This window comes from Haemaphysalis longicornis, unplaced genomic scaffold, assembly GCF_048455015.1.
Source record: "Haemaphysalis longicornis isolate Haplotype H1 unplaced genomic scaffold, Haemaphysalis longicornis Haplotype H1 scaffold_2, whole genome shotgun sequence".
Classification (NCBI taxonomy): domain Eukaryota; kingdom Metazoa; phylum Arthropoda; class Arachnida; order Ixodida; family Ixodidae; genus Haemaphysalis; species Haemaphysalis longicornis.
The window spans coordinates 131,053,661-131,071,322 of record NW_027526295.1 but is presented as its reverse complement, the minus strand read 5'-3'; the positions used below and the strand labels follow the sequence as shown (position 1 = coordinate 131,071,322).

Sequence of the window (17,662 nt, the reverse complement as noted above, 5' to 3'; positions counted from 1 at the left end):
GGAAGAGGAGGAGGCATTTGTGTACTTCACTGTTGCTAGATCGCCATAGCGGTAGCGAAGAGCACATGCTCAAGCTCGACGACGTCCTGGATGTGAAGTTACAGATACTACGTTCATCGGAATGAAAGGAACTGTTATGTGAGGAAGGGGATACCAAGGGAGGGAGGTATGTCGCTGTGATGTTGGGTAAGGAAGGTACATCGTATTGAAGAGAGGATAGGCAAAGATGGCCATGCCAAGTGAGCTGGAGACAAGTGTGTTGTGCCGCCAAATAAAGATCAATTTTATCTGACAGTGACGGGAACTGCTGAGCAGCCTCCAACTTAGCGAGGGGTGTATATCTAGGGACCCCTATAGCATAGCCCGATGGGTTGCAGGCCGGAGGAGCCACTCAAGCTTGGACCGCTGCAATGACGTTAACTTTACGTATGGCAGGGCGTAAAGAATGCGAGTACATATACTGGAGAGTCCACAAGTCGCGTATTATCGTGTTCTCGTAGATCTTGACGACATCGGGTCAGCCGGCTGATGATGTTAGTGAGTTGGTAATCTGAGCTTTACATCGATTCAGCCACTGTGAAGCCTTCCCATCATCCTGCAGCTCGAAGCCGAGGACACGCAGCCAGGCCTTACATATGGAAGAGGGGTGGCATCAACCATGAGTTCTACTTGAGAACGTTGCTCGTTAGGTTAAAGCCCGGAAACGTTCGTCAGTGACCACGAGGTAATTTGACTTCTGTTGAGATAGTGTGAGACGTATACACTTGACCTGAAAGAGTGGACAGCCAGCCTGCAGTTTGTCAGAGGGTTCAGCTGGACTGCCATTAGAACACCAAAGGGTTATTGTCAGCGTACAGTGCAAAGGAGAGATTAAAAATGGAATGAAACCAACGAGGCAGGGATGAAGTGCTAAATTGAAAAGAGTAGGGGAAAGGACAGATCCCTGAGGAATGCCCCTGGTGGGAGTCCAGGGGTGTTGGCGGTAGTTTACGAACACCAGAGAGTGAAGTCGTGTGGTCAAAAAATTATAAACATAGGGGAGCTAGGGGTAAGTATCTAGATTTTCTCAAGAATGGTGCAGAGTAGAAACTGCATCGAGCACCTTGTTGAAGTTTAGACTCGCGATTGCTCTCTAGGGCTGCACTCAGATATGCGTACACCTTGATGCGCAGCATTGTATCTGTGTTGACCTGTGAGCACAGAACCGTCATGGTCACATGTTCGAGAAGCCAATTGGTTAGACGATGCAGGACAATACGCTCCATCAATTTTCCAACACAGGACAGAAGTGAAATTGGGCGTAGGCTGTTCCGTGCAAGTGATTTGTCTGGTTTGGCACAAGCAAACGCAAGGACTATGCACACAGTGTTTCGTGAAAGTTTTCTTTTCCTTAAGATTTCGCAGCCTGCCGTCTAGCTGGATGATCGGATTCATCCTTTCGTTTGTGCTGAGCGGCACAGACATCAGACAGCCCGGTCGGTGTACCATTGATGTCAAAACTGAGGGACTAAATGCCAGCCAAGCAGCCAAACCTGGAAGAGGCTGCTTGCAGGTCGTTCCGCAGCATCATCTACCTAAAAAAAACTGAACTGTTTCAACATAACGTGATGTAACCTAATGCATCCTAAGTACAACGTAATCTGACCTAAATGAAATCTAAAACTGACCTAACCTATCATAATCTGGCAAAACCTAAATGGAGTTTTTCCAATTTCCTTTCACCCAATAACCGCATGATGGCGTGGAATGATCTTCAAAAAAAGTCTCTCCCGTCAATCCCTCTCCTAGTCACGTGGTTCGCTTGCGCTGAAGCGCAGGCACAGACGGCCAGCTGGCGCTGAGTGATCAAGCGCAGGCGAAGCAGCCGTTTCACCCTCGCCTATAGTCACATGGTACCGCAGCAGCGATGCTCCGAGCGAGAGAAGCGATAAGAAAGAAAGACGCAGCTTGCGTGCCGGCGGATGAAACTCACTTGCGACGTGATTAAAGACCTTGAAAGATGTAGCATACGTAGTAGAGCCTAGAAGTGTTCTGTTGGTTCGACGAAGGCGGCGCCCACACTGATGAAGTTATGCGGTTCTGCACTGAAGTAGAGTTAGGTGCGGAGAAAATTCCTGCTATTAAGCACAGCATAAATAAAAGAAACTTATTTGCGTTCTCTCCTTTTTTCTTTCAACTTCAGTTAGTTTGCACCTTGAAAAAGAAAAGTCGCAGTTGGATTTGGAGAAGTAGCACTAGAATTTCGTACACAATTTAGGCATTAAATAAGACTTTATTTAAATATAAGACTACTGTTTGAGTGAATATACAGAAATAACAAGCGCAGGAACAACGAACTTGTAGTTCTTGGCGACGTCACCCCATTATGGCCTGGTTTTGCAACACGAGCGGGCTTCGTCTGGCAACTGGAGCACGTAAACACGCTGCGCTTGGTGGTTTGGTATTGTAGTCGGCCGCAGTGTCGAGCTCGAATATTTGAGCATGTTCACGGTGCTCGAGCGTTCTTTCGACTCGAAGCAGTCACCGAAAGCAAAGCTAAACTTCCTTGAAGCCTCGATTGCCAACTCCAACTACTTCGGACAGGTATGAGCGTTTGCAGTGGCTGCCTCGCTCTTGGAGCGTGCGTGCTGGTCGCACGAGAGAAAAAAAGAAAAGTACTAGTCTTCGCCAGGCTTACGGTCTCACGTACATTTGCGGTAAATTAAAACCACTCCGACGTCTGGAGTGTTGCCGAAGCTGTTTGAGAATCATAGGTGCATCTGACAGCCAGCGGTGGTGTTTGAAAGTAGCGGCGATGTTGGCATCGGGAATCAACAGCACAAATAAAATGGCAAAACCGTGCTGCACAGTTTGTGTCTAAGCGGGACTTCAACGCGGTACATTTTCGTTAAGAAACATTGTACTTTTTTCTTGGTGCAACTTTGAAAAGTTCTTCTGTTCGTGAGCCGCACACGTGCATCGCGTATTACGCATGCCTGGCTCGAGAATCGGAGCAATTTTAGGAGAGAAAAAAAGCAGTAATCGCCCTTTTGTGAAGGCACAATTGCATTTTACTCTTTATTAAACCAGCGAGCGTCTATCGGTTAGCTCGTGGAGCGTTATTGCGGGCACTTTCAAAGCCACACCGGGGCAAGGAACTCAACGATTGCTTTGCGAGACGTCAGTCAGCCTGTCTTTAGCTGATTCCCGTTACAAGTTTTTATTGTTTTTTTCAGGGCGATGTTACGCCAAAGATCGTCGCGACCAAAGTAAAATCACTGCTGCAGGGACACAAGACCAGGTAAGCAGCTTCATGCATCTTCCATCCCTTACCTCTGCACTCGCTTCAAGCTGCTGTACCAACAAGTAAAAACCTTGTCTCATTCAGATTAGGCTATGGTTAAACGAACTAGGTCCAGCTACCGATCACTTAAACGCTTCCAGCTGTTCCAACAACCATTCCATGATTGGTCTACTACACGACCCAACTCACATCTGCCCGAGAGAGGTTGATTGCAGCCGGCAGTATTTATGGAATTTCTTGCCGATTTCTGTGTACAACCACTGTGTGTACTTTCAGCTTTCCTTGAGGGAGTTCTTGTGTTGTATTCTCATATGCGTAGTCTTGGCATCGTGTATAGGGCCCGCGCAGCCAGCGGCCGCTTTGTTTGCATTCCTGAGCTGGGGGGACGGGTACCTTAGGCGGTGTGGGAAAACAGAAATGGATCGGGGAGTGCGACAGAGTGCACACTGAGCTGCATGTGCGGTTGTCAGACAGGCTGGGTGGGCCGGCGGCCGTCTCCCTCTGTTCGGGAGTGCACGAAAGAGCGGACACTCCCACAGTCGTTTCGCAATGTCTAAGGTGGTAAAACTGAAAGAAAGGCAAACGTCCAATATTCTTGCGTGGTCGGCTGCCACAACAGTAACAAGAAGTCGGAAGAGAAAAATCCATCCTTGAAATTCCACATACTCCCTGGAGCAAAAGCGCACCAAAAAGAAAGATGGCAAGCATGGATAACTGTGGCTCGAAAGGTGGAATAAGCTGGACATTTCCCATCTTTCAAAATGCGAAATAGTGTTCTAAAATTATTCTAAGTCCCCCCCCCATTTTCTTAAAAAATGCGTGCTACCAGTGATTGTTTTTCGCTATGATAAATGAACTTTGGAGTTGTTTAGCTGGTGCTGTCCGATAATGTCCATATGCGGCGCAATAGGTTCACACTCTGCATGAGTGAAATAAAAAGTAGTTTCTACCAATCTACCTGGCTGTATTGGCTGTGTTAAATCTTGTTATTGTAACTTGTGTTCTAGACGGGATTAAAATGAGATGACTGCTTGTTCGTGGTTTGTTTTATTTTTTCCTACATTAACTAGTAGTTAAAGGGTTATACACCACATTCTGTGTATTAATATTAAATAATAGTTATACACCACAAGTTGCTCTGTGTTTCCACGAACTGTCACTCTAACCCATAGTTGTACTCTAAGCAGATCGGTCTGTGTGGCGAACATTGCTAACAAAAATTCCTTCAAAGACAAGCAAAATGGAAATGTGGTGTTGTAAGCGCACCCATTTAATAGCGTGGGCCTTTTTAAAGGAACCATGAAGAGAAAATGCAAGTTGGTTTTATTCGAAAGATTTCGTGTTTTATAGTGCCCCCAGCGCTTGTCCGGATACAAACGGTGCTTTATTCACTGAGAAATTAAACAATTTAGGTTAAAATTTTGATTTTCCCGCTCAATCGTGCGTTTTCGTGGTCCCAAGTGACATCACGGGAACCGACCGCTCTGCAGCCTAGAGTACCTTCATTCACGCATCCGCCGTACAGGGTAGAGACATAACGCTGGCGCCGCCATGTTCGGTTGCTCGCTCGCCGCCGAAGCAAGTCATTGTGTCAAAACCGCGCTAAAATTATCGCCGCAACGCGGTTTACTGAAGAAGTTTGAATCATATTGTCTGTTTCGCGTTGCTAGGTCTCGTGGGAAACGAAAAGAATAACGCGTTGAGCCCGTTGGCCCAATTGCGGCGGCACGGGACCGTTCAAAGGTTGTCTCCACCCTGTAGCGGTGTTGGTTTGTTCCCACGTTTGTTTACGTTCCGTAACCTAGATGGCGCCACCATACCGTGGCAAGCGTTTGGTTTGTTTTTGCCCGCATTTAAACCTGGCTTGTTTTTGTTCTGGGAGAAAATATTCGTTCCCTGAAACAGTGCTCGCTCGACAAATGGGGTGACGTAAGACACCGTTGCTTGCGTCAATCGGCCAGTGTCGTCTGAGACAACCCCAAGCCCTATAGTGCTGTGCAGCTAAACCAAAGCATGCTGTGCGCAGTACGAACAGCAGAACGCATCAGTACTTCTATGTTTACATGTGCTTTCGTAACTTCCACTGTTTGTCCCATCATTCCTATTGCTTTGTAAAGAATGTGCCCTAAATTTAAGCGCAAATCGCTCGTTCGTCTAGTTTGTAAGCTCTACCTAATTTGCGTCTGCTTCTGTCAGCCTCCGCCAATCGCAGAGCTTAGCCCATGTGACATCACAGGTTCTGTTGCGGGAAATGAGCTGGTGGGTCGCATGACCATTCCCGTTTTTCCTAATTATGTAGCTTATTTGAGCGAAGTTTACGTTAAAAGTGGTGTCAGTATGATTCTAACGAGACAATCTTTTGAATGAACCAAACTTGTGTTTTCTCTTCATGGCTCCTTTAATGTGTCTTTCATATAAGGCAGCTTATTATTTCCAGGGTCAGAAATAATACATTAACCAGAATCAGTCACGTTTATGTCACACTTCCTGCAAGCCAGATGTTCTTAGTGCGAACGCATGAAGGAAGTAGCAAATAAGAGAAAAATGCGCTGTGACAAATTGAACAGCTGTCGCCTTGCTGACGAAATGACGGCCGCCCAACAACGTTTCATCCTGGGAAACCGCTGGGGCACTCGGCCGGTCGAGCATCATGTAGCACAGTGGTTCTCAAATGAGGGTCCGCAGACCCCAGGGGGTCCGCGAGAGCATTTTAGGGGTCCGTGTAGCCTGCCTCAAAACTTTTTCCCCCGCCACTCTTTCCTCGATTGTTGCCAGCACTTGCTTGCATTGCAAACGGGTGGCTTCGCCGCATTACATGTGCGTTTAGCTTCTCCGCGTAGCATACATTTTAACATCTGCTTTTTGCACAACACGCCAGCTATGAAAAAAAAAAAGTCAGAAACAAAAAAAGGCAGTGTATAGGTGTTTAGATGACTTTTTAGATTCAAGAGCAAACTGTTCAACATTATGACGTGCATTGTCATTAACGTCAAGCAGAATAGGCGGGCATGGGGTAAGTGTGTGGGCGACTTAGGCTGCAAGTGCATATTGTTTGACATTATGACACCTACCAACATGTGCTCCGTCAAGGGGTCCCCCATCACTTTCGCAAGCACAGAAGGGGTCCCCGGGGCAGTCATGGCTGAAAACCACTGATGTAGCAGACGACAAGACAAGTGACGGCAAAAATGAACTCGTATAGCTGTTCTATGTATGAACCGAACCTGGTGAACATGTGCTAACGTGTATGGTTTCATAAATTGAAAGAAAATTTTACCTGGACCTCATCTTAGCTCGAGAAATGCAGCACGCGCGCAACGAATAAAGCACATGCCAAAGTGGCGGTGGCTCCTGCAGACTCCTGGAGAGCGGAGACTGCAGCGCCTTCCGGCCAACTTTCGGTAGCCTATGGCTAGTCCCTGCTTTCAAAGCAGATCAGGAGCTCACGTTTTGTTATGTGAAGTCCCACTGAAAGCTGCACTTGAGCTTTGTGATGCGCCATAGTTGAAAGGGGCAAAATGGACCTTTTTCCAGTACCGGTCCTCCTAGCGGCCTCCACGTTGAACTGACAATGGCAGTGAGGCACGGCCCCCAAAAGTTTGGGCTTTCCGAGAACTCGTGCACAGAATATCCTGGTCCGGCAGTCCCTCCCGCACTTGCCAGTCACCTGCTCCTTTCACATGAATGTCACAGTATCAGGCACACGTCCCCACAGCTAATCTGCAGTGGTCGAAGCGCCCCTTTTTCTTTACTTTTTTTCCCATTTTCGTTACTCCCTCACTGGCACCCATGTGCTCGCAGCGTGGTCAGCCCCAAACGTCTTTGCCCGTTTCCTTAGAAAGCCTTTTTTGTGTGCACGTACGGACTCGCCACGAGCTGCCGAAAGAGAAAAAAGAAAAAAACTGGCAGCGCTAGACAGCATAGCCGCTTCCCAAGCAGAAAGCTGAGGGGCACCCTTTTGTTTATATTGCCAGAGGCGCCTGCCAAGAATGGCGGACAGGCAGATCGCTACTGGAAAAAGGTCCATTACTGAGACCACCGGTGTTTGTATCACACTGAGTAATGTGTATGCCTGGTTCCAGTGGAAATTTGTCCGTACACAGGTCAGGAGGTCCCTCCGGCACGATTGCATCCTGCTCGATAGTCATGATACTGGCTAACGTGATGTGCGTTAAAATACCCAGTTGTGTAGCATCATCGTGCCGGTTCTCGTAAACGATAAAAATGGGTAAATCATTTTCTTACGGCCCTGAAAAGCAAATTTTTTATGCTGTTCCACATAGCAAAACGAGAGCTCAGGTCACAACAAAAGGCCAACCCGGTCCTCAGAGTAATGAGAACCTGAACCACCAACTTAAGTTGTGGGGAAGGTTTCAAGCACAATCTCATGTAAAGCTTCCAGCAATATGTTGATCATTGGAAGATGTAGGTGCAGAGTGCTCAAGGGGCTTGTGTCACACAATTGCTGCCGGGCGAAGGGTGCACTCATTGTCTCCCTGCTCTCTGCCTGCAGCCACGATGGACTGGTGCTCCTGGACTGCTACCTCAGTGCATTTCCAGCCAGCCTGGTACAAGAGGAAGCGCTCTCCTGGACACGATCCATTGTCCACCTCCTTGCGGTGAGCCCCACGCGGGCGGGGAAGGGGAAGGCAGTGGCCCCATGGTGTGCATGCAGACATCACAGAGTGTCAGCCTTGGGGTTGGGTGGCCTTTCTGGTGAAAAGGGGTGGAATGAAAAAATCACTATCCCAACCATTCGTGGCCTCAGATCTTCTCCCTTAGCCCTCTGCTTGACAAGCTGGATCAGTCCTTGGTGGGCGGTGGCACTTGATCTTCTCCAACCCACCGTGGTGGCTCAGTAGCTAAAGCAATCTTGGCCGTGGTGGCTGCTTTTCTGGTGGAGGCAAAAAGTGAAAACACATGGTGCTCGAGATTTCGGTGCATGTTTGAGATGCCCGGTCGGTCAAAATTAATATTACCGCAGCCCACCGCTACGACGCGCCTCATGGCCCAGGGGTACCTTCAGTGCATTAAAGCCCCATATTCAATCATTCAAGAGGGTAATAGGGGTGGGGTCACCATCTCGCTCTTCATGATGGATGGATGCGCAGGCACACAGGATAAAATTTCTGGCAAATATCGTAATAAGGTGTCTAGCCCTGCTTTTTTTTTTTTCCAACAGTGCAACCATTGTGGCAGGCATAGAATGTGGGAATGTTAAGTTCATCCCTAACGGAACTGCACTGGAATATTGTTACATTTGTCAAATTTCCATTTGTCAAAAATGACTTGGCCCTGTGCACAGAGTTGATGATACTTGATGGTACTCAGAGACATCAGAACGATTGTTTTGTTTATCAATATAAAGGAAAAAGCAAGCCTAACTATATATCGTCTCAAATTTTGAAAGTTGTTTTGTACTAATGCCTTGCGATATGAAACAAATTATAGCAAAATAATTAGCATGTGTGTTGTTATTAATAAGTGCAAGATCGGTTGTTGAATGGCGATACTTGCATTTGAGATCAGTGAAGACAGAGGCGATACGGGTTTCCAGAAAACTGAAAAAATTTTGTATAAGACGGGACACCCTCTGATGTAGGGCTGAAGAAAAAAGAAAATAGGCAAAACAGTTGACATAAGGACATAAAACTAAGACAGCTCCTAGTCGTTCAGTCATGGCAGTCGCTTTTATGGTGGAAGTAGAAGGCAAAAATTCCCATGTGACGAGATTTTGGCGCACGTTAAAAATCCCCAGGTGTTCAAAATTAATCTGGAGCCCTCAACTATGGCGTGCCTCATAGCCCATGTGTAGCGTCGATGCATTGAAGCCCTTAAATGAAGTCCTAGCTGTGACCACAGTTCTCAAACACGCGAAATGTGAGTGTGAAAGGGGTTGTAGTAAGATTTTTTGTGTGCTTTGTCTGTGTTAAGTAGACAAAATTGTGGTCATTGATACTAGTAAAAAGGGGGGGGGGGGCTTGTTGTAATTTTCATCACTTTCTGTGGGTACCTCGGCCCAAGTACATGCCTGAAAGAGCACATAAAACACCGTGCTTCTTAAAAAAAAAATGCCAAAGTGTAAAAGCTGGTTGGCCTGTATTGGCAGATACAAATATATTGCTCTCAGCAGGAGCCGCTCGTATGCAGATAATGCGCAAGGCTTGAAAATGGGTACTATTGCAAGCCCGCACGTCGTCAACACTATAGCAGGGGACGTTGCTAACTTCTAAATGGTGGTGCTTGCATAACCGTTTTTCCAGAACGGCTGGGTAAGTGAGCCCCCTGCTAGCATGAAATTAAAAAAGGAAGAAGGGGGGGGGGGGGGAGGGGGGGGGGCTATCTGGGGATCTGTGTGAGCATGCCTTTTCGAATGGGCACAGACTGGGTCTGGTGAACGTTACCAAACTGACTACCTTGCTTAAACACCACAAGCAATCATCACGGCTGTTCCAGTTCTGATTCAGGCTGAGCGTTCTGCCTTGGGCACGGTGGGGCTATAGTGGATTTGTAAGAGTACGTGCGTGTGCTACATGATCTCACGGCCAGCAATATCTGCGACAGCCAGTGCCCCATGGGTTTGAGCCATCGCTGCAGGCATCTAGGTTGCGAAGCTGGCGGGCGTCTACTTTACTTCACTGTCCGAGGCAGTAATGGCGCAGTTTCTGTGCGTTAGGGTGAAGTGGTGCCACCCCACAGCTGCCTTACGAATCTCACTCGCAGTTTATCATCTATTGGGCACCCAATACAGGGAGCTGACATCCTGGCCCAAGCAGTGGGGGTGGAAGACTTGCCAAACAACCCTAGGGAACAAGTACTAAGAGGGAGGGTGGGCAGAGGTTTTTGTGCCAGCCTCTGTCCTTACTCCAGGCATGTGCACCTGCACTCATTATCCTGACGTTTTTTTTTTCACTCTGCGTAGGAGAGCCCGTGTAGCCTCCTAGTGTAGCAGCGCTGCTCACGATGACTTAAGGGCGTGGCCATGGCCTCTTGTCTCTCTCTCTGCCTCTCCTTTCTGCGAGGGACTGTGCCAGTCAGTGACTCATATTCCCGTGTGGCTCCTGTGTGTGCAGGGCAAGCGGCCGCGGAGTGCCCAGCGGGCCGGGTGGCGCCTGCTGTGCCGGCTGCTGCCGCTGCTGCCCGGGGACGTGGCAGGCATCATGCCCGTGCTGCTCGAGCGACTGCTGGCGCAGCTGGCCGCAGACCGGGAGGTGAGGGGGGCCTCCTGTGTGGGGCCTGCAGTGGCACAGAACGTTAAAAAGACAGGTCAGCCTTAGACAGGTGCTTAGACAGGTCAGCCTTACGCATTTGCTGGGCAAGCAACCAGGCATGGCATGAGGAAGGGGTCGAGGTGGCAGGGCAGGGAAGCCACACAAGTGGGCACACTTTCTCCTTTCCTGGCAAGGTTAGTGCTTTGAAAGAGATGATGCCCACAGTTGGGAAAGACAACCTGAAGAACTGCACGGGGCTGGCACACAAGTGGTGAGCAGCTTTGTTTTGGAGCTGCACTGAATGTATTGGATGTGTCTACTGGGTAGGACCAGTAAGGAATAAAATAGGGTTTTGGTTTGTCGGCTAGGAAGTTGCCTGATAACTGGTAATAACTTGTTGTGCTGTCACCTGTATTATGTCCATTTACTATCTTGTATTGGTGGTTGGCTGGGATGAAATAATTTACTTTTCGCAGGCTGAACGAAGGGGAACTTTTCGAAAAGTGCAAAGTTGCAAAGGGCTCAGTGAAACAACCAGTTCAGCGGTTTGTGCAAAAAATGACATTGTGGAAAAAAAAATTTGATGGCCTAAGTAAAACACAAGTTTCAAGTAACCAGCCAGTAACCCCTCAATAGACCATGCGTGCTATGAGTGCCTTCACGCATTGATGCTAATGTGATGCACCACATGTACACTAGTGGCCTCATTTTTGTGCTCTTCTGATGATTGTTATTTTGAGGTCGCCGTTGCTGAGAGAAGCTTGCGGCATTTGTGTTTTCTTCTTTTGTTTAGGCTTGTGAAGGATGATTGAGAGATAATGCTGCTTGCTGAGAGCACAAGGGGAAAAGAACCGTATGTACCTAAGTATTGTCGTAGATAGATCTTGTTTATTAAAATTGGAGCAACCTAGCCAGTAGCAGCTCTGTTTCTGTGGCAACCTTCAGAGTCAGCGTGCCTTTTTTTAAAGGTGGGGAAGGCAGTGCATAAAACTCGAAACATGATTGCATTATATTTGGCAGTGTAGTGGTTAGGGCGCTGTGCCGATTGCGAAGCGCACAATTGCAGGTTCACTCCGCCCAAAGAAGTTGCACACCCCTCCTCCTGGTTATCTGGGAGGAAACATGCCACAGTGTTGACAAGCTCATGGGTACACAACTGAGTGCAGTGCCTGCGTGTGCTTCGCAAGGTTGTGCTCGTGGTTGTGGAAGCTGTCGATTGATTACCCACCAGGGACAGAACACTGAAACTGCAGTGTTTGTGAGGTTTGGGGGCAGGTTAAAGAACGCAGCTTAACCTGTGGCTGTCCACCATGGTGCTCCTCACTGTAAGCCACACGTAGATATTGGTGTGTAAAGCGAATTTTAAGTGCCCAGGCACTGAAGCCCTTGTTGACTCTTGGTGGCCAACTGCTACATGTGGACTTGCCAAAGTTCAGCACGGACCTTCGGATCTTTGCCTTCCCGTCCCTTTGTCTCTTGCAGCCTGAAGAAGGGCCCCTGAGGTGCCTGCTGGTCTGCATGAGGGACTACGGGAAGCTGATGGGCTCCATACATGTGGGTGAAACACTTTTTTTTGCCCCGCTTTCCCCCTTCTTGCACTATTACGAGGCCTGCTTGAAGTTTGCAGAGCAGAGTGTAACTTGAACTTGCTTGGCCATGTGTCCTGTGAATTGGAGTGCCACCTTGCTTTTCTGACGAAGTCACTGGTGGCCTCGAGCGTCAAGTGCAAAGGTTTTGGACAATGAATGAAGGGGCCATGCAGACAAAACACAAATTTGGTTCATTCAAAAGATTGCCTCGTTTGAATCATACTGACACCACTTTTAACGTAAACTTCTCTCAAATTAGCTACATAATGTGGAAAAAAAAGGGAATGACCATACGACCCACTAGCTGAATTCCCGCAACAGAACCTATGATATCATATGCCCAGCTGTGCGATTGGCTGAGGCCGGCAAAAGCAAACGCAATTGAGGCAGGGCTTATAAGCTTGCCGAATGAGCTATTTACGCTTAAATTAAGGGCGCATTCTTTGTATAGCAGTAAGAATTGTGGGCTGAACAATTAAAGTTAGGAACAAACACGTAAACACCGAAGCAGTTAGTGCGGCACTTTGCCGGCTGACCACTAACACAACTGTCGGACACGGTGGGCTTGTCTGAAACAGCACTGACCAACTGACAAGCGGCACGGTCTCTTGCGTCATCATGTTTGTCGAGCCATAGCCAAGGTTTTAGGAAATGATTAGTATGAACCGTAATAGAAATACGGCAGTAGTCCGGCCTGAAGCAAACACTTCAACAGTATTGCAACGCCACCTATGAAAGTGGGTGATAAACAAAATAACCAAACACTGGCACTTCAGCCGTATTGCAGCACCATCTAAGAAAATGGGCGATAAACAATATAATCAAATGGCCACCACTGAAATGGGAGCAGCCCTGGTCAGCAGGCTATATTTAGTTTTAAGGCCTTGCTCCTAATACGACGTTGTCGATATCACGAAAACGCGATTTAGCGGGATAATTAAAATTTCGACTTTTATTTCATTTCTCAGTGAATAAAGCATCGTTTGCTGCTGAACAAGCACATAGGACCCTGTGAAACACTAGATCTTTCGAATGAACCAAACATGTATTTTGTCTGCATGGCCCTTTAATGACGCACAAGTGGTAATACCGCTGTCTACTGTCACAGGTTCCAGGTGGTGGGTTTGAAGACGCTACAAAAAATTTGTAGCTCTCGTCGTTTTGTGTATGCACCGTTGGTGAGGCACTTGCATGTCTCACATTACGGGCTTATGCATAGACTGGACACACCGTAGAATTTCTCGATCCAGCCGACTGCACCTGCTATTTGTATAAGTACAACTCGGTACTGAGAAACTGTGCAAAACTTGTTTTCGAATAATTCTTTTTTAACTGGAGTGGCGGGGATATTTGCCAGGTACTGCTTTGGTAGGCAAGCCTTTTCACTTTTATGGCTCTAAAGAGGCACTGGAAGTTTGTGCAAGTTTTTGAAAACCATCTAATCTTTTAGTGCGTCATGCAGATCCCCGTGGCCACTTATTGCTTTCGGAAAATAAAAAGCCCCAAGGTAGTAGCGTCCTCAGAAATGGAAAAGCATTATCTGATCAATGCAGGCATACTATGCGTAAAAGTCATGTATGTAAGAACGTGACAGTATAGGAAAACAATTTTTCGTCATTGTAAACTAGCATCTGAGTCCGTCTTATTAAAGAACCAGCAACCAAAAAAAAAAAAGGAAATGAGGCCACATAATTAATAGTTGAGCTTGTTATGTCATCTCTTTATAGTTTCAGTAGGAATGAAATGTGACTTGTGTTTCACTGATGCCAGTGGACAGGATTTTTACTGCTTAGGGTGCCTATTTGCATTGAAATCGATCCCAGATATATCGAAGTATTGCTTATATTGAACAGCCCAGACATCCCCTTGGAAATCCCATGCAAATGTATAGCACTTTATCATGCTCTGGGCGACGATGATGACTTCTTGCACGTCCCGTCTTGGGTGGCCTTTGAAGAGACACTAAATAAAGGCTGAATGAAATCCCTTTTAACTGAAAGGTCCTACGTTTTGTAGAACGGTCAGCTTTTGTTCAACAAGCAGCGTTACGTTATTTGCTGAGAATTAAGTAAATAAAGCTGACATTTCTCTCTCCCGTTTTCCTTTCATTTTTTTTCGTGACGTAGCCATCGCGCAACAAAGTAGGAGCGAGGCACCGGTGTAGTCTAGAGTGTAAACAGTTGGACCTAGGCGCTCTCGTGCCGGCAACGGTAGCTTTTACGGCTCTGAGTTATGGCCGATCATCCGAGAATGTTGCTGGCTGCGGAAGCTGGCTTGGACTTGGACTGATGGAACGAAAAATTCTTTTAAGCGCCCGGTGTGCCCCCCCGACACCGGACACCCAGACCCCATCAAGTGGCCCCCAGCAAAGCCCCCTTCAATAGCAACAAGCGCTGTTTCAAACGTTGGGCAAACATGGCTGCCCTACGGCAGCTGAGCTTGCAGCAGTGTTCAGCATAATTTGTGGCCGTGGCAGCTTAGTGGGAGGAACCGCGCTGATAAGCTTGAAGGCAGTTAAGATAAGGCAAGTGAAGCTCTCCGACTTTTTTCGTGCTGAATAAAGTGATGTGGTTGCTGCGTCATGTTTTGCATTTTCCATGCTTTGAGGAACAAATCGGGGAAGGCGCTGCTTGTCGTGATCTCGGAAGGCTCCCAGTGATGTGCAGAGTTTTCAAATAAACTTCCGATGGGCATATTTTATATTTTGAATTATTGATATATCGAACTATTCCGCGGTCCCCTTGGAGTTCGATATACCCCAGATCGACTGTACCATTGAATGGCAGGTCTAATGTGTGCTGGTCTGAAAATCCATGCATTGCTGTAACAGCCTTGTTTGGGGACAGTGGGTCAGGTCAACTTGTTTTTTTTTTTCTTTTCTTCTTTTTTTGGCCCACTCAGGATGCACTGGAGAAATCCTTGCTGCGGCTTCTGGTCACTTGGAATTCCCAGCCTGTTCAGGTGGGTGCGGCTTTTGTCTATCTGGTGACATTTTGATATTTTTTCGTGCCTTTCCCGAAACAGTGCTAAGTTATTTGTATGAAGGATTTCATTAGACTTCCCTGGCTATTTCATTAGACTTCCCTGGCTTGTAATGCCATTGTGTGTACGGAGGCATTTAGGGGAGCATTGTGGGAGGTATTGCTCCTCTCTCTATCTGTCTGTTGGTGGGAGCTTGGCGGGATAGGCAGATCATTTCACTAGCCATATGAGAGATTGTTTGCATTAAAGGGGCTTTTGCACTTTTGCAAAAGGCTTTTGCACTTGATTTACGCGTTCACGACAGTGCAGCACTGGTGCCGCCGCTTGTGCTGAAGCAGCCCAGCACCTTTTGTCGGCTTCTACACAAAGTCTGCCCCTGCTCTTTTGTGGAGTGATAACAGCAGGCCTTGAACTAGTTTTGCCAGTGTTCACATAATTGTTAAATGGAGTAGTGAATTGAGAGCCAGGTGCCGCTGTACTGGTGCAAGCAGGGGGACGCAGCGATGCGGGTTCTGTTGTGGGTGTGGCTTGCGGGAGAGTGAGGTGGAATGCACGTGCTGTGCGGCGTGCAGGAGCTGGTGTGCGAGTGTGTGGCCCTGCTTCCCGGCTGCTGCCGCCGTGCGAGTGGGGGTGGGCCCAAGAGTGGGGCCCCCCCGGAGGCCTGGTCTCGGCAGCTGGGGCGCCTCGTGGCCACCGTGCACGCCACGCTGGACAGCCTCTTCCAGGACCTTCACCTGGGTGGGTGCCCCCCCCCCCCCCCTCCAACTGCTCCGCGAGTTGTTGGGCTTGCTTCGGCAGCACTTGGCAGGTTGACAGCTGGCCGCGGCTCGTGGTTGCTTTGTAGCGGCGTCACAAGTACCGGGCGGGAAAGCCACTTGTCCGGCTGGTGGCCACTAGTCCATTTGTAACAAAATTCGAGTACCAAGGAAATTCCATCGTTATAACTGATAATCGTTATAAGTGGGTTGAGCAAAAAAAAAAGAAATGCAAAACAGAGATCAAAACATTTTATTCGCATGCAGGCAAAGTTGTACTACTACTTACTTGCAGAAAAGATGCCGTAGCTGGTGGGCTTTGTTTGCTTTGCGCGAAGCTGGCACTTATCTTTTTCAAGAGCACCTATAGGTGCTTCACCTATTTGAGTGAAAGGTCCTTGGCGGAAACGAAGTCCCTGAGGGATTGTATCATGTGTTGGGCCTCCTGCGAAGACCCTACTTGAGTAGGATGCTCAACCGGGTCGTCTGGGTATCACTGTCAGCGCTTTCCACAGCACGTATCCGTGCAACGATCGCCTCTTCAGTGAGGCACTCAGACATTTCCAAAACATCGACCCCCACGTCCCTTCTGCGGGAAAGCAGAGGCAGTTGAAGAGGCGCCCAGTCAAGTTCAAAGCGGTGAGCATGTGTCGCAACAGGCGAACGTAGGTGAATGTGTGAGCGAGTGGGCAAGGGGACGATGGCAAAGCGGTGGCACCAGGAGGAGGGTTCAAGAGAAAAACTGCTCTCGCCCTCCTCTTGCTTCCTTCTAAGCGGCGCAGTCGACTCGCTTTCTGAGGGGCGGAAGGGATGCAAGGCGCATTGCGTCATGCGGCGCCTGCCGTCGGTGCGGAGATCTGGCAGCAGCTGGAATTGTCCATGTGCGGTGTAACCGGATTCAATCGTGATATCTGATATCACGGCACTGGAGCATTGTAATAAGCGGTTCGTTTTACCATGGAATACATACAAAAGTGGACTGTACAATTGTGTGCTGTTCTAAACAAGTAGTGGTGCGTTAATCTTTGGAAGTGATAGTACAAAGAGATAACCACGCAGTGTGTCTTCCCTCTCTTCCCACAAGTGGAGCGTGCTTTTGAAGAGGTGCCTCCTCCCTGCTTGCAGACAAGGGTCGCCCCCAGGCGGAGAAGGCGGTTCCCCTGGAGGTGGCCAGCCTTCCCGAGGAAGGCCACCAGGCCAGCCTGGTGTGCTGGCGACGCGTCGTCAGCCTCCTGCGCACCATCCACGCCATGCTGCTTGGGTGAGCTTCAGGGGAGGGGCCATTACTGTGCTTACCCGATTCTAACGCACCCCCGATTCAAACGCGCACCCAATTTTCCTGGCAAAAAAAAAACCTAAAAAAATTGCACCTCTGATTCTAACGCATACGGAACTTTGTGACCCATAAAAACGAATGCGAGAGAAACGGGCGATTTATTTCCCGAAGTAATCTCTCTTCTTACTCCTTGTCGCTCTCCGAGAGCTCCTTGTCGCTTTCTGCTGACTACAACATCTCATCCTCGGTGTCGCTAAGCGCGTTAGCGATGCCACACTACTGAACGAACGTTCAACCATGGTCGATGGGATCGTGGCCCACATCTTGCACGCCCATTTCGCGAGCTTCTCCAGAGGGGCACGCTTCAGCCGACCGCTCGTTTTGAACATGTGGGAGCCGCTCGTAAGCCACTCGGGGAAGCGGCGCACCTTCGTTGCTGCTGCTGCCATTGCTGTATCAAGCACGCAAGTGGAACAATTTGACGATTTGTGTGAATGCCAATAGAAAAACCTAGGTTTCCTGCGTCCGAAACATGGATGGTCTGAAAAGTCGCTGCTAAATGTGGC

General features: G+C 48.3%; 1 protein-coding gene across 1 annotated transcript in view; it reads left to right on the top strand.

Annotated features, from left to right (window-relative positions):
• Nucleotides 1–2,391: 2,391 nt before the first annotated feature.
• Nucleotides 2,392–17,662, top strand: part of LOC144169221 (proline-, glutamic acid- and leucine-rich protein 1-like) — a 38,005-nt gene continuing 22,734 nt past the window's right edge. Inside the window, exons 1-8 of the mRNA XM_077698274.1 lie at nucleotides 2,392–2,583; nucleotides 3,216–3,280; nucleotides 7,797–7,902; nucleotides 10,357–10,494; nucleotides 11,977–12,048; nucleotides 14,985–15,044; nucleotides 15,638–15,803; nucleotides 16,946–17,081. Of these exons, the coding sequence (XP_077554400.1) occupies nucleotides 2,482–2,583; nucleotides 3,216–3,280; nucleotides 7,797–7,902; nucleotides 10,357–10,494; nucleotides 11,977–12,048; nucleotides 14,985–15,044; nucleotides 15,638–15,803; nucleotides 16,946–17,081 (845 nt within the window). The 5' untranslated portion in view covers nucleotides 2,392–2,481. The remainder of the gene's footprint in view (nucleotides 2,584–3,215; nucleotides 3,281–7,796; nucleotides 7,903–10,356; nucleotides 10,495–11,976; nucleotides 12,049–14,984; nucleotides 15,045–15,637; nucleotides 15,804–16,945; nucleotides 17,082–17,662) is intronic.